Source organism: Leopardus geoffroyi, chromosome D4, assembly GCF_018350155.1.
Source record: "Leopardus geoffroyi isolate Oge1 chromosome D4, O.geoffroyi_Oge1_pat1.0, whole genome shotgun sequence".
NCBI classification, from domain to species: domain Eukaryota; kingdom Metazoa; phylum Chordata; class Mammalia; order Carnivora; family Felidae; genus Leopardus; species Leopardus geoffroyi.
This window is the reverse complement of record NC_059342.1, coordinates 38,729,687-38,746,738: the sequence shown is the minus strand read 5'-3', so window position 1 is coordinate 38,746,738 and position 17,052 is coordinate 38,729,687. Positions and strand designations below refer to the sequence as shown.

General features: G+C 36.2%; 1 protein-coding gene across 21 annotated transcripts in view; it reads left to right on the top strand.

Moving 5' to 3' along the window:
- Positions 1 to 17,052, top strand: part of MPDZ (multiple PDZ domain crumbs cell polarity complex component) — a 164,342-nt gene that overhangs the window by 42,676 nt on the left and 104,614 nt on the right. For all 21 annotated transcript variants that reach the window (XM_045469453.1, XM_045469461.1, XM_045469450.1 and 18 more), the window contains exons 4-8: positions 11,263 to 11,472; positions 12,089 to 12,228; positions 12,857 to 13,070; positions 13,795 to 13,923; positions 16,175 to 16,381. In XM_045469453.1, coding sequence (XP_045325409.1) covers positions 11,263 to 11,472; positions 12,089 to 12,228; positions 12,857 to 13,070; positions 13,795 to 13,923; positions 16,175 to 16,381 — 900 coding nt within the window. The remainder of the gene's footprint in view (positions 1 to 11,262; positions 11,473 to 12,088; positions 12,229 to 12,856; positions 13,071 to 13,794; positions 13,924 to 16,174; positions 16,382 to 17,052) is intronic.

Sequence of the window (17,052 nt, the reverse complement as noted above, 5' to 3'; positions counted from 1 at the left end):
TATAATTTGCTGCTCCATTTTGTATCTTGTTTAGTTCAGGAGCTATGAGGTACTTTATGTCCAAAATAGTCTCGTCACATTAAGCTAATCCCCGTTGAACATGCAACTCAATTTCTTTAATTAGCTTTAAAAATAAGGATCATTAAATCAGAGTGCCACCATCAATTACTGTGCAAGGGTTTGCCTGTTCAATAATGCATCAGAGTTGTGCTCTAATCAGTATTTCACTGAAAGATTTATGGAAAAGGAGGCCTCCCCTGGTTCCAAACTTGAAATGCAGTTCTATTATGTGTAAAATTTTTTTTCCTCTGATTGCTACCATTTTAGGTGCTGTATTTCATTGAATACTCTCGGTATCCTGTCTGTCTTTGCATTTCATGTTTGGGATCAGTTCCAGAGAGTGTTTTACAGCAGTTTTGTAAGTTCACAAGAAAATAAGCACTTTTCTTCCTCTGCAAGAAGAAAAGACAAGGCGCAGATTAAAAACAACAGTCTGCATTTCTATGAGGTGCACCTGTTATGGCAGATTCCCCAGAGTGCCTTATTTCTTATTTCTCATTACATTAAGGAGTAACAAACAAACAGAAATTGGGAAATTGAACTAGCAATATTTGTTTATAAATTTGTTTAAAGTCTACCAAAACTAGGACTGCAAAAGCAGTGGTCATTTTCTTACTTAATTCAAGATAATATATGTATTTTAGCTTTTAAGCGATAGAAATATCCATCAAATTATATAAGCATTTGGGTCACTGTATTCTCATTGCTATTCTAGCATTCAGAATAAGTCAAAATAACAGGACCATAAACAGATTTTGATAATCTGTATAAAAATGCTTTAGGAAATTTGGTTTGGTCCTAAACAATCCTTTTTCTACACAATTATACGAGTACTTCTGGAAAGATTGATGCTAGCCATTAAAACAGAGTTAATAATATTAACTTCATCTTCAGTTAACAACCCAGAATAGATGGAGCATAAGAAGTCAATATTTCAATATTTTGTAGCAGATTAGTTAAGTGAATCTACATATTTGAGAATATTCTATTTTGTTAAACTTGAGAGCATAGATCATATGTTTATGATCAAAATATTTAAGACATTGATCTTTTCAAGTATTTTTGGATTGACATTAGTTTTACAGAATAGGTATTGTTGAAAAAAATTATAATTTTGAAACCTCATGTTGTGTCAACCTTGTATCAGGGTAGATCAGAATACTTCAGTATAAAAATATTAGATAGCATAATGATTATTTTTTCTTCTTGTAATTTGCTGTGCAATTAAATGATTACAAGTTGCAAAAATTCATGATCTTTGAGGAAGAAACATCTACATATGCTACAGAGGTTAAAACACACGTGCTGAGGATTCATCTTGACTTGAGCACTTGTTGAAGGATTTCTTCTGTAGATGGGAATTAGCCAGTAGAATCCGTATCAAGCCTGCAGAGGGCCATCCATCACAGTAATGGTCTTGGCTTCGTCTTCAGATACCTAGTTTCTGTGTTCTCTTTCATTTAAGGTGAGTGCCTGGTAATTGAACTTTAAATTCCAAGTTTCTGTCAGGAGATTTAGCTTAATAACACGGAGGTTCTTCAAACCACCTTCTTTCTTTCAGAGAAGTAGGTTTGTTGTTGTTGTTGTTGTTGTTTTATTAGTCATTGGAGTGCCCCAAGTTCTTAGCACTTACCTACCTTGCAAACTTAAAAAAAAAATTAGAATTAACATAAGGTCAAGGGCAAAACTATATAGCTCATGGGTATTTTATAAATGGAATGTACACATAAAACTCTTCACCTAAGCCAAAGTATAGAAAGTTACTAAAACTCCATCATACTCTGTATCCCCTCAGTCAGTCCCCATCCTCTACCCCAAAAGAATCCTATTTTTTTTCCAGGCTGCGTGAGATAAAATTGACATGTAACTGCATAAGTCTAAGATATGCAAAGGGATATTTGATACACATGTGTGTTGTGAAGTGATTACCAAAAATGAGGCTAGTTAACGCATCTGTCACCTCAGTAATAACCTTTTTTTGTGTATGATGAAAACATTTAAGATCTACTCACTTCACCACTTTCAAATATACCATAGAGTACTGTTAACTGTAGTGACCACAGTGTACATTAGATCCCCAGAACTTACTTACTTATAACTGGAAGTTTGTACCCTTTGATCAGCATCTCCCCATTTTCCCTGCCCCTGGCAACTACCAGTCTTCTCTCTGATTATGTGAGTTTGGCTCATTTAGATTTCTCATGGAAGTCAGATCATATACTATTTTGACTTTTATCCCATGAATAAGTATTTGAATTTTACATAAATACAATATGAGTATACATGCTTTGTTCCTGGCTTTTTCTTCACTTTGTGTCTGTTATATTCCTTCATGTTGTTATATGTAGCTGTAATTCTTTTCCATTTTTCATTGCATGAATGTACTAGAATATATCTGTACTTTCTTCTGTTGATTGTAATTTTTTTCCAGTTTTTTGCTATTACAAACAAAACTGCCATAAACATTCTAACACATGTCCTTTGATCTTCATAAGTGTACATTTCTCTTGGATGTTTACTTATGAGTGAAATTTCTGGGCCTTAAGGTATTTTTTTCAGCATTTGTAGATTCTGCCAAATTGTTTTCCAAAGAAGTTGTAGGTCTACGTTCTCACTGTAATGTAAGAAAATTCTCATTGTTCCGCCTCATTGCTGGTACTGTCAGCTTTAAATTTCTCTTTTTCCATTTCTAGCCACTGTGGGGGGTATGTTGTAGTATCATGTGATGATTAATGATATTGAGCACCTTTGTATATGCTTATTGATCATTTTGATATCCTCCTTGGTGGAGTTCTGTTTAAGTCTTTTGCCAATTTTTCTATTGGTTTGTGAGTCTTACTGATTTACAATAGTTTGTTGTTGTTTTGTTTTTTGGTTTCCTGAATACAACTTCTTTGTTGGATATTTGTATTGCAACTGTTTTTTTCTGCTTGTGTCTTGCCTTTTGACTTTCTTAGTTATATGTTTTGATGACAAGAAGGTTTTTTTTAATTTTAATAAAGTCCAGTTTTTAAAACTTTTCCTCTATGTGTATACACTGCCTTTTTTGTCCTACTTAAATCATTGATTATGCCAAGGATATAGAGATTTTTCTCTCAGAATCTTGCTTTAGCTTCTAAATTTTGGCTGTTTTGTGAGGTAAAGTATGTTTGTGAATTAATTTTCCATTTGAATATCCATTTGAACCAGAACCTTTTATTGAAAAGACCATTCTTTACTCCCTTACATTGGCACAGTAAATCATGTGGTCATGTATATGTGAGTGTTTCTGAACTCTATGTTGTATTCCAGTTTTTTCAAATTTATTATATATTTTTTTTTATTTAAAAAAAATTTTTTTTTTCAACGTTTATTTATTTTCGGGACAGAGAGAGACAGAGCATGAACGGGGGAGGGGCAGAGAGAGAGGGAGACACAGAATCAGAAACAGGCTCCAGGCTCTGAGCCATCAGCCCAGAGCCCAACGTGGGGCTCGAACTCACGGACCGTGAGATCGTGACCTGGCTGAAGTCGGACGCTTAACCGACTGCGCCACCCAGGCGCCTGTCAAATTTATTATATCTTAAATGCAATCTTTTTTTAAAGCTTTTGATTTTCTAGTTGTTTTTTCTTTTCTAGGAATATAGTTTCTTTTTTATATTGATTCTATCAACTTTATTTAGAATTTTGTTCAGATCTTTTATATCCTTACTGATCCCTCCCCCCCCCCCCCCATTCTGTTAGTTACTGGGAGAGATGTGTTATAATCTCTAATTAGGACTTGGATTTGTCTGTTTCTCATCTGGATTCTGAGCCCTTGTGCCCTACGTGATTTGAGGTTATATTTTTAGGTGACTGAGATTGTCTTATTTCTACTGAGTTGACCCTTTATCTCTGTGAATCATCTGCCTTTGTCTCCAGTAATGCTTCTTGCCTTAATGTCCACTTGCCTGGTACCAGTTTAGGTGTACCAGGCTTCTTCTGGTTGATGTACGTATGGTGGATCTTTCTATTTTCATCTTTATCTTTTTTATTATTGGTCATATCTTTGGTAAACAGCAGGTATTTTGTTTTGTTGTGTTATACAGTGGGGCAATTGTAGTCATTTAATGCAATTATTGATAAATTTTTATTTTGATTCATTATTTTTTTCTCTTTCTCTTTGTCTTGTTTATTCATTTTTTTTTCCTTTTGGTATTAGTTCACTTTTAAAAATTTAAAATTTGGTGTCTTTTGTTTTCTTTTTTAAGAGACAGAGTGCGAGACAGAGTGAGAGAGGGAGACACAGAACCCGAAGCAGGCTTCAGGCTCTGAGCTGTCAGCACAGAGCCTGACATGGGGCTTGAACTCATGAGCCATGAAATCATGACCTGATCCGTGAGATCAGGACAATTAAGCAACTGAGCCACCCAGGCGCCCCTAGTTCACTTTTTATTTCATCTTCTTCCTCTATTAGCATGCTATTTATACTTAATTTTATTATTCTTTTAGTGGTTACCCTAAAGAGTAGAGTGAGCATCCTTGGCCTATTAGAGTCAACTTTTAAAAAATCTTACAATAATTATAGATTCACAGGAGGTTTTAAATATAATAGAGAGGTCCTATATGTACTTCACCCAGTTATCTCCAGGGGTGATGTCTTGGTAATTACAGTAAAATATCAAAACCAAGAAACTGATAATGGTACAATGTGTGTCCATTTCTTCAGTCCATGTCATTCTCTGGCATACATTTGTGGAGCCACCATCGCAATCTAGGTACTATCTCATCACCACAATTATCTCTCTGTGCTACTCCTTAATAGTTATACTCTGTTCCCTTCCTGCCACCACCCCTGTCCTCTGGCAACTTTTTCCATCTTTATAATTTAACCATTTCAAGAATTTTATGAAAATATCATCATAATGTATGTGACCTTTTGAGATTGTCTCATGTTTTTCATTACTCATGACACTCTTGTGATCTATCCAAGTTGTTGTGTATATTAATATTTTACTCTTTTTTGTTGTTTAGTATTATTTGCTGGTAGGGGTACACCTCTTGAGAGACATTTTGTTTGTTTCTAGGTTTTTACTCTTGTAGATAAGGCTTCTGTGAGCATTGCATACATGTTTTTGTGTGAATGTTAAGTATTAATTTCTATATAATAAATGCCTAAGGGTGTAATTGCCATGTTGTATGGTAAATGCATGTTTAGTTTTTTTTTTCAGAAACTGCCTAACTCTTTGCCAGTGGGGCTGTACCATTTCACATTCCTGCCAGCAATGTGGGAGAAATCCATTTTCTCCACATTCTTACCAGCACTTGGTGTTACCACTATTATTTATTCAGTCATTCTGATAGATATATAGTGATATTATTTGTGCTTTTAATTTGCATTTCCAGGATGGATGATAATGCTGAACATATTTTATGTTCCTATTTGCCATCCACACAACTTTTTGGTGAAATGTCTTTCTTTGTTCGTTTTCTACTTGGATCTTTTTTAATACTGAGTTTTCCTTTTTTAAGCCAGACCTGAGTCCTTTGTCAGATATATTACCCTGAAGTTATTTTGATTTTAATTGGAACTTTTACTACTTCTTGGAAAATGAAAGGAGCCTAGTACAGTTCAACCTCATGTACCCTACTCGTGTCTTTTATGTAATTGACATGTACTTTAATTCTGCTTATATTTAAAACTCCACAAATTTTATTTATTGTTTTAAGATATTACCATTGATTTACTCATATTTTTATTTTCAACGTTTATTTATTTTTGGGACAGAGAGAGACAGAGCATGAATGGGGGAGGGGCAGAGAGAGAGGGAGACACAGAATCGGAAACAGGCTCCAGGCTGTGAGCCATCAGCCCAGAGCCCGACGCGGGGCTCGAACTCACGGACCGCGAGATCGTGACCTGGCTGGAGTCGGACGCCCAACCGACTGTGCCACCCAGGCGCCCCTCATATTTTTATTTTCATTTATTTATTTTATTTTAAGTATATTTATTTATTTTGAGAGAGTGTATGTGTGCACAAGCTAGGGAGGGGCAGAGAGAGAACGAGAGAGAGAGAATCCTAAGCATGAACCATGAGATCATGATCTGAGCTGAAATCCAGAATTGGATGCCTAACTGACTGAGCCACCCAGGAGCCCCTGTTTTTATTTTATTTTATTTTATTTTATTTTATTTTATTTTATTTTATTTGAGAGAGAGAGAGACAGACAGACATTGTGTGAGCAGGGGAGAAGGGCAGAGGGAGAGAGAGAAAGAATCCCAAGCATACTCCACACTCAGCATGAGCCCAATGTGGGGCTTGATCCCACAAACCTGGGATCATGACCTGAGCCAAAGTCAAGAGTCGGTCATTCAACTGGACTGAGCCACCCAGACACCCCTACTCACATTTTTAAAACTTGTTTTTGTGTGTGTGTTCTTCGGTCTTTTGTGCTAATGTAAGGAAATTCCATGAGGGATCTTAATTAATTCTAAGAATTTACTTGTGAATTTCTTTTGTACAGTTCTGAAGCAATACTGTGTGTGAGTATGTGTGTAGGGAAGGTGTTCTGAAAATGCTCAGGTGACCTTTTTTCATTGTTGTCATTTTGTACTTTTTTATTCTGTTGTCTTCTGTTTTTCATTGATTATCTTGAAAAGTCAGCTGTCTGTTTTACTCTTCTCTGAAGATAAGGTTCTTTTTTGTTCTGGTGACTTTTAAGATCTCCCCTAGGTCTTGGCTTTCAGCAGTTTTACTATGACACTCTGTGGTAGTCTACCTCTGGGATGGACACCAATAATCCCTGCCATCTGGTATTCATGCTTTTGTGTGATCTCTTCTCTTTGAGTGTGGGGTGGGTTGTTTCTTTTTGACACCGTCAGAGTTGTTCTCATACACAGCTCTTTATATAAATTTTCTAATTGATCTCAGTGGAAGGGTTACTCTGATACAGCTATTCCCACAGGGTGGGCTTAATTATATATAGAACGAAAGGGAATTGTTTATTTTCCTGGCATGCTATTGTAGAAGCAGCAGCTCTCTTAGCAACTCCTTCAGATGAGTGGCTTGCTTTTCAGTAGTCCTGGAAGGCATAGTGACTGATGCTCAGAGCACAACTTATTTCTTCAGACATGTCCTGTGTGCCACTGAGGGTGCATTGTCACCTGGGGGGCAAATGTACATTTGTCAGAGTCCTTTTTAGAGCTGTTTTGCCAGTCATAATTTTTTTTTGTAACTATGTGACTCCATTACATAACATAAAAGTTATGGCAAAAACTTTTTCCATGAACATTTACTTAAATTCTCTTGAAAGACTATGTAAATGAATTGAGAAAGCAGTTGTTGGTAAATTTATTGGGTGTGATCAAACTGTAACATTCTGAAGAAAGATCTTCTAAACATCGAGTTTTTTAATGAAATGGTTTCTCAGGTGTCCAAACTCTTGCTCCGTCTTAAAGAGACTGAAATTAAAAATAATGCCATATTACTTGAGTGCAGTTCATGCAGGAAAGAAGGTGGGGACCTCTCATGCATCAAGATACTTGTGAATGAATACATACATGCTTTGGATCAAAGTGCTTTCCAAGTTACGTATTTGTCCTTTGTTATGATTTCTGCTCAGTCTGACGTTTTGAGAAAACTCCACCAATTCCTGTTCTGACTGCATCTTATAAGAGGACTTCACCTGTACTTCTAAAAACTGAGAGGTGTTTCATCCTGCCTTTTTACAAAGACTTTGACAACTTTTTCAATTGACTGATTTACATAACCTTCATTTTAAGTTATGTTTTAGGTATTAGCACTAATTAAAATCCATAAATTAGGTTAATCCGTCTATTTACTAAGAACACAAAAGGACCTTTTAGATTGAAGTACTCAGCCAGAACTTAAACAGAGAACAGATAATTACTTGGTGACTCTTGCTCGTTTACTAGCAACTTACGTAAATTATACAGATTGTTTATCTGTATATAAAAATCACCAGATAGTTGTGTTTTCTTCTGTTTATTTTATATTTATAAACCAAGATGGGAGTCAAGCTTTTTTATTAAACATTTATGCTGTGTCTGCTATGAACAGGTCTGTCAAGGCAAGTAAGATCCATTCCTGTTTTTCAAGATTATATATAGTTCAGAAAGCCATTTTATTAAACAGTTATAGCAGAGTTGAAAGGTATGTTTGTGCTTTCTCCTATGAATGCAAATCTGCACATTTAAAAACAACTCTTGTATAATGATATAATTAGGTTATAGTTTTTAAAGATGTGATCTCTTTAACCCTTGCTCTTACATTTACATAGACCTCAAGGGCCAAGAGGAGTTTGGAACAGTTATTGACATTGGTTAAACCTTTAGCAAATTTCGAGAAAACAATTGATATTCAGTACTTTTAAATGATTCTCATAGTGTTGTACTTTTCTGGTGCTGTAATTTCACTCTTAGAGTGCCTTCATACGTGGTCTTCTATGATATCAGAGCCTCTGTTTCACCAGTCAACTTCATATAGATAAACTCTCTGTTCTTGGAATGTGATTTGTTCATTCTGGCTTACCGTAGCAGAAGTCCAAATATTTTTCTCCTGTGCAAACATACCATAGGCATTAGGTCTTGGTGTGTGGGATCCTCAGCCTGTCACAGAAATCATTATGCCATCTGCTTCAACCTGAGCTGTGTATCTTCTGCTGGCAGACTTTATTGAAGTTGCCATGGTTGAGGATTAAAAAAAATCAAGTTTGGCATAAGGATCTTGCTTTTGAAAAAAATATTAATTGATAATGCCTGCTGTATATTGTAAAATGACCATTTGAAAGATTCCTAAAAGCCTCTTCTAAACACACTGATCTTTTTTTGGTTTTTAATCCATGATTGTAGATAGCCAATATAATGTTTGGATAATTGGTAACTTTGTTCACTTACTGAATCTTCTGTTCAATTTTAATGATAGGTAACAAACTCTTAGGCATGCATTGGTGATGTGTTGTAAAATATTTTGATTGCTCTGTCAACGTAAACTCTTTACCGAATGTCCTATTTCTGGAAATGATACCTCAAATGACTGTTTGCTATATGTATAATTTTTTTTAATGTTTATTTATTTTTAAGAGACAGAGAGACAGAGTGTGAGCGGGGAAGGGGCAGAGAGAGAGGGAAACACAGAATCCGAAGCAGGCTCCAGGCTCTGAGCTGTCAGCACAGAGCCCGATGCAGGGTTCGAACCCATGAACTGTGAGATCATGACCTGAGCCGAAGTTGGACGCTTAACCAACTGAGCCACCCAGGCGCTCCTGTTTGTGATATGTATAATAGAAACATAGCAACAGTGTGATGAAAAAAAAATCTAGGTCATAGTCAACTTATTAGACGTGTGACTTTGTGAAACTATGTCATCTGTAAAATGGAAATAATGATAGTTGGGTTGTTGGGGAGATGAGATCAGAGTAGGTCCCTAAAAAGATGAACATTCTGCAAATGTGTATTGAATGCCAACTCTGTAAGGCACTCTTCTAGAGAATGAGGATATAATAGAGAATAAAATACTCAAATTCCTCCACTGGCGAATTCTACATTCTAGTCTGTCCCCAGCAGCTGGGATGGAAGGTCTATGACAACAGAGTGCATCCAGGTGGTAATAAGTGCCATGGAGAAAAACAGGGCAGGGTAGGCTCATGGAGCCTAATGATGGGGTGCTCTCTTGGATAGCATTGTCAGGGAGAGCTTCTCTGGGGTGAAGTTGAGCACATCTCAATGAAATAAAGAAATAAGCATGTCGATACTTGCGGAAGGATGTATGTGGCTGATAGAAGGAGAAGGTTGGCAGTCTGAGGAACCATGAAGGGGTCAGTATAGCTGGAGCCTGGCAGGTGAGAGACACAGTGCAAGAGATGAGTTCAGAGACATATCCATAAAGCATCATTGATGTACTCTTTCTGATAAATAATTGTGGGTAAAAATTTACATTAGAGACACCCTACAGAAATAGGAAATTATTTAGCCTTAACTGGTGCTCTTTATAACAGGTGTATACAAGTAATTATAGAATGCTTTTCCAAAATGGAATTATCTTTTTTTGTCACTGTTGTTACTTATGTGATTGTACCTGGAGTTAGCCAAACTGTGAGGTTTGAGGGCATAGTCCTCTAGAGTTCCACCTCTCTTCAAGACTTGACACCAACAGCAAAGAGTTAAGATCTAACTATGGAGTTAGAGGGAAGAATCCACAAAAGACCATCCTCATTTCTGAGATGAGCTGAAAGTCCTGGATCTTCCTCAGACCATCTCCAAGTTTAATAATTCAGTAGAAGGGCCTACAGAACTTTCTGGAAACTGTTATACGCAAGCTTATGGTCCATTATAAAGAAAGGGTACGGGTAAAAAAACATTAGCCAAAGGAAGACATAGTACAGGCTGAGAGGATTTCAAAATCCGAAGCTTCCATAAACGTTTCTTTTCCCAAATTGGTAGGCGGCCAGAATGCATGGAGTATTGCCAACCCAGGAACCTTGCCTGATTTCGGTGTTCAGACATTTAATTACGGTATCATTTCATAGGCATAATTGATCGCCTATGTGTTGAACTTCGTGTCAGTGTGGAGTGATATCTTGTATCTTTGGAGCCCCCCATGAAGAGCAAGAAGACCCTCCTATCATTCTGGAAAAGTCCGTGGGTTTAGCGGTTACTTCCTAGGAGCTGAGGATGAAAGTCAGACCTGTCTTTGGGAAAGGCCAAATTCATTACTACATACATTGTTCTAAATAGAATTCAAGAATGTAGAAGGTAAATGGTGCCCTGGAATCCCCTCTCAGGGACAACTGTTATATTGGTTGGTGTATAATCTTCCAGATGTTTAATACAAATGTAAACATATTTTTGAATGTACATTGTATTGTACTATGCACATTGTTTGATAACTAGCCTTTTTCACAAGTTTGTATATGAATGTATGATTGTGTGTGTGTGTGTGTGTGTGTGTGTGTGTGTGTTTTGATGATACCTTCAACACTGGAGGTAGTTTTTAAAAATTGTCCCATCTAATAAACAATACTGCATTGAGCTTCCTTTTACACACATCTTTGTGTATTATTCTCATTTTGTGCTTGAAATTAATTTCTTGAAATAGAGTTGCTGATTGAAAGGGTACAATACTGAAATTATATATGTAACTTCATTATTACCCTCTTGGGATGTTTCCTATGAAATAGTTTATGGAATGTCAAAATTGTTAATAATCTCCTTATTGCTCCTAGGTAAACATTGCAACTTCGGCAATTTCAAATGTTGAATATGCCCACATTCCACATCTCAGCCCAGCTGTAATTCCTACTCTGCAAAATGATTTATTTTTATCATCCTCAAATAATGGGAATCTGGAAGCATTTACAGGATCTGGTACTCCACACATCAATGGAAAACCTGCTTGTGATGACTTTGATCAACTAATCAAAAATATGGCCCAGGTAAGAACATTTCTTCCTGTTAGTTATGATAGAACAGTGCAGTCAGGTCCTGGATAATTGGAAGAATATGCTTGTTTATATTAACATTATATAGATATAAACATATATTATTAAATGTATTTATGAAGACATAACATTTGAAAAAAATTGAAATGGAAAAAAAGTGGATTTTGCGTCAGTTTGGATGGTTCAGAGATTTTTCTATTTCATTTTTCTTTATTTTTTTATTCTTCAGGGTCAAAATAAAATGTCTCATTGTAGGTGATGAGTGATAAAAGTTATCTGAGAAAATTATTTGAAATTTCTGTTATTTTTTTTAAATTTTTGTTTTAATGTTTATTTATTTTTGAGACAGAGAGAGACAGATCATGAACAGGGGAGGGTCAGAGAGAGGGAGACACAGAATCTGAAACAGGCTCCAGGCTCTGAGCTGTCAGCACAGAGCCCGACGCGGGGCTCGAACTCACGGACCGTGAGATCATGACCTGAGCTGAAGTCGGGCGAGCCACCCAGGCGCCCCTCTGTTATTTTTTTTAAACAAAGTAATACCATTAATAAAATAACTGAATAGAGTGATTGACTTTTAATTTGATTTCTTGCTTTGTTTCCTGAACAGGGTCGCCATGTAGAAGTTTTTGAGCTCCTCAAACCTCCATGTGGGGGCCTTGGTTTTAGTGTTGTGGGACTTAGGAGTGAAAACCGGGGAGAACTGGGAATATTCGTGCAGGAGATTCAAGAGGGCAGTGTGGCTCACAGGTGAGACTCTCATGGTATCTTCTCTGTGTTTGTTACCACATTCAGAAGGTAGAATATAGAGAAACAAAAATGAAATAAAACAGAAACAATCTGTTATTAACCAGTTGTTAGAATTCTTTAACACTGCTATGGTAAGCAAGTTATTTTAAGGGAGAATATCTTTTAAATACAGTAATAATCACTTTTTAGGAAGAAAAGGACAATTTAAGCAGAACATTATTTTCATTGTTATTAAAACGGCTCTTTCTGATTAGTTTAAAGGTTACTATATAGAAAAACATACAAATGACCCATGATTGCTTGAATTACGTTTTTAGTAATATACTCAAAGCAACAAATAAATGTATACACCTTTGCTTTTATTTGTTAGTAAATAGCAATATCTAAGATAAAACGTGTAAGTTGAGTGAGTAGCTGTAAAGGTGGCTTTTAAATGGGAAGGGTTGATTAAGGATGGACCGGCTGGAGCCAAAACTTATATTTTTGAAAGTAAAATTGTAGGGAAAAGCTTAAAAAGTGTGGCCATTAGAAAACTGGATTAAAAATAACCTGAGAATATATGCCAAAGAAGCTTTCCTTTTCTTGAGAGCTGTCAGGTATCTTTTACCCCTTTTTTCCTTCTTGCTAGAGATGGAAGATTGAAGGAAACTGATCAGATCCTTGCCATCAATGGACAGGCACTTGATCAGACAATTACACATCAGCAGGCTATCAGCATCCTGCAGAAAGCCAAAGATAATGTCCAGCTAGTTATTGCCAGAGGCTCATTGCCTCAGCTCATCAGCCCCATAGTTTCCCGTTCTCCATCTGCGGCCAGCACAGTTTCCGCTCACTCTAACCCGGTGAGTCCGTAAGATTTTTAAAAGGGACAGAACATATTTTTCCATTCTTGTTGGTTGTCTGTAGACCTACCTTTGTGTAGGTCCTATGTAGTTCTTGAGTTTTTCCCATTTTATGCTTTTATCTCTCCCTAGCTTGGAAAGTTTTTTATTTAAGTCTATGTCTTCTAAATCAACTTTAACCTTTCTTTGTGTGATTCTTTCAGTTGACTGACTGCATTCCTCAAAAAAAAAAATTATTTCTTCAACAAATCAGACTCTATCTGTAGGCAGATACAGTCTTGATTTTGCTTTGTAAATTACAGAATTATACTGTTAGTGGTAGCTGTCAGTGACTTCAAAGGAATCTTGTAATTTGAAATTCTCTGAGTCAAGATTTTACAGAAGATAATCTTAGCAGGTGATGATTTCTCCTTGATCTTTTTCTTTTTTTAGAAGTTCTAGAAAGGATCTTGCAAATCAGTGCCTATCTTCAACTGATTAAATGCGGTCACTATAAAGATGTATTGATAATTTCAAGAATGATTATATCAGTAGCAGTTACAATGTGTTGAAAGGGAAGTATACTAAATAAAAGGTACATTGTTAAGGCTTATTATTATGTCTGAACTCCGTTATTTAATATTAATCACAAAATAATAGTCACAGAAATCTCAACTGTAATAGATCTTTTAGTTTCCACAGATTTTTTTTTTTTTTCAAATTCATACAGGAGTTTTGTTTTCAGGTTCACTGGCAGCATGTAGAAACTATTGAATTGGTGAATGATGGGTCTGGACTAGGGTTTGGCATTGTCGGAGGAAAAGCAACTGGTGTGATAGTAAAAACCATTCTACCTGGAGGAGTAGCTGACCAGGTAAGCTATTCCAACAGGTCTCTTATGCCGTTTTATCAAATTGTATGCCTTTATTCATTCATTCATTCATTCATTCATTCATTCATTCAAAGATACAGACATTGAGTGGGGGAGGGGCAGAGAGAGACTGGGGGGGAAAGAATCCCAAGCAGTTTCCACACTGCCAGCAGTGGAGCCCAGTGTGGACTCACAGTGTGAGATCATCACCTTAGCTGAAACCGAGAGCCAGACACGTAAGTAATGGAGCCCCTATGCCTTCATCATTTATATTTTGTGTTAGAAGAAACTTTGGCTTTACATAATGTCAAAGAAGCTGAATGAGAATCTTCTGTTTTGCTGGGCATTTTCTAAAGTGTTTTCTTAGATTTGGGAGAAATACTTTTGAAAAGGGACATTGATCTTAAGTTACAGTTTTAGGCAGTGATCTTAAGACTCTTGTAGAACCACAGATTAAAGTCCAGGTTATGGTTTTGATCCTTGTAGAGGTAGCTACCTTTTATTTTACAATCATGTATCCTATTTATAAACCTAGTTAGCTGCTGTATAGCCACAAGGTATTATGGAAAGAAGAATACTTTATTACTGAGAGAAAAAAAACAAGATTCGACTTGTCCCTTTAGTGATGGGTCACTTGTGTCTTCTTTGTAAAAGCACAGCCTATTTTTATCTCAGAGTAGTTGGTTAAAGCATTGCCGTTTATGCTATGTGACATTGCTGGAATATATGAGAGAAAAAATGGAAAGTTATTATGATTTATATATTTAAAAAAAAATTTTTAATGTTTATTTTTGAGAGAGAGAGTCAGAGTATGAGTGGCGGAGGGGCAGAGAGAGAGGATGACATAGAATCTGAAGCAGGCTCCAGGCTCCGAGCCATCAGCACAGAGCCTGATGCGGGGCTCAAACTCACGAACCGTGATACCATGACCTGAGCTGAAGTCGGATGCTCAACCAACTGAGCCACCCAGGCACCCCTGATTTATATTTTAATTTGAGAATTTCTAGTGTCAGAAACTTTTGCTGTTGTTATAACATTTTGTTTATAAATTTGTTTGTTTTTCCATGTGTATTTGAACTTAAACTAGGAAGGCAATTCATCAGATATTTCTCATATTCATATATACAAGGCTTGTTTAATGGCAGCTTTATCAGTAGAAGTATTAGCAGTAACACAATAATGTGCATATTTTCTTCCTTTTAGCTCTTAGCCAGCATGTACAGTATTGAATGAAATTTCCCTAGGTGACTGGCTTGCAGTAAATTAAGCTTTATCTTCAGTGTAGAATTGCCCCGTCCAATAATACAGCCACATGTAGCTACTTGCTACTTGTAAAACTCAAATTTAAATTAATTAAAATTAAATAAAATGACAAATTCAGCTTTTCAGTTGGATTAGCCACATCAAGTACTCTGTAACCACATGTCACTAGTTACTGCCATACTGGATGATGCTGTCATTGAAGAAAGTTCTAGTATGGAGATAATAAGTCTGCTTTTTTTACTACCCTTATCCATCTAAATTTTCATCTCATAAGGATTTCATCTGCAAATGAGTTTTTTAGGGATATTTTTAATTGAAAACACAAGACAAAAAATTGTAGTATTAATTCAGTGCTTTCTTGTGTTCTGTACTATATTTTTTGAGTAATGTGTATTTGCATAGTGACTTGGGCTTCATCTTTGCTTAGTGGCATTTTCTTCTTTTTCTGTTTCTCAAAAAATTTTCAAAAGGCTTCATATTTTCTTGCATCTGGTGGGTAGACATCGAAGTGATAAGCTCTTATCAACTATTGGTTTAGGGAATATTTGTGAATTTCAGTTACTTATATCACATTGAATAACATTAACATGCTTCAAAAGGCAGTTAAAATAACAACCACATGTTTAATATTCCATGATTGGTAATTCACATGACTGTTATTTTTACATTATTCTCTTTCCCTCGTTTGGGATCTCTCTGATGAAATTAAAATATTAATATCCTGGGGGCCTGGTTGGCACAGTCAGTTAAGCCTCTGACTCTTGATCTCTGCTCAGGTCATGATCTCATGGTTTGTGAGTTGAAGCACCTCATTGGGCTCTGTGCTGACAGCACTGAGCCTGCTTGGGATTCTGTTTCTCTTTCTCTCTGCCCCTCCCCAGCTTGTGTTCTCTCTCTCTCTCTCTCTCTCTCTCTCTCTCTCAATATAAATAAATAAACTTAAGAAAATTAAAAAAAATCAATATCCTGATTAACCGATCTCTTTATTCAGCATGGGCGATTATGCAGTGGAGACCACATTCTAAAGATTGGTGACACTGATCTGGCAGGAATGAGCAGTGAGCAAGTAGCACAAGTGCTCAGGCAGTGTGGAAATAGGGTCAAACTGGTGATTGCAAGAGGTGCCATAGAAGAAGCAGCAGCACCTGCCTCTGTGGGCATCACCCTTTCCTCATCCCCATCTACGCCAGAAATGCGGGTAAGTAGGTGGAAACATTAGGAGGAAAGTCGCAGGCACTAGCATTTAGATGATGGTGATGTTTAGAAACTAGCCTTAATGATATTCACATGTTAGTGCTAAAGAGTATAAATTCAAGTGTAACTGTGTTTCAGCACTAATATCTTATTAATTAGGAATAATGTGTAACAGATGAAAAATAGGTTTCTTTAAAAAATTCTAGATTACTGTTTTACATAGTAAATGTTTACATGAAATGTAATGTTACATGAAATGTTTACAGAAATGTTTCGTGTGCTTTCTCTAAGCAGCACATTTATGAGGATAATCTTTTGAAATAATGGACTAAATTTTCAATAATTATTTGCTACTGATAACTAAAATGTTTAATTCTATCTATCTCTTAACTAGAAGGCTCTAGTTAGGTGAGCTGGGAGTTCCAGTCATTCTCCTTCAACAGCTTTCCTTTTAGTGACTTTGGATGGGGGGAGGAGTAGGGGTGGGAGTATCAACAAAATAATTTTATCCCCAAATCTCTTAAGTATTTGAGAAAATAATTACACCCAATTTCTAGATAAGCTTTATAGCAAATGCAAGTGCTACATTCCTTTCTGGTAGATCTAAAAACATCAATGATTTTTTTTTCCTGTTAAAGTTTTTTCTAATTAGTTGCTACAGATTCTTTTTTTAAT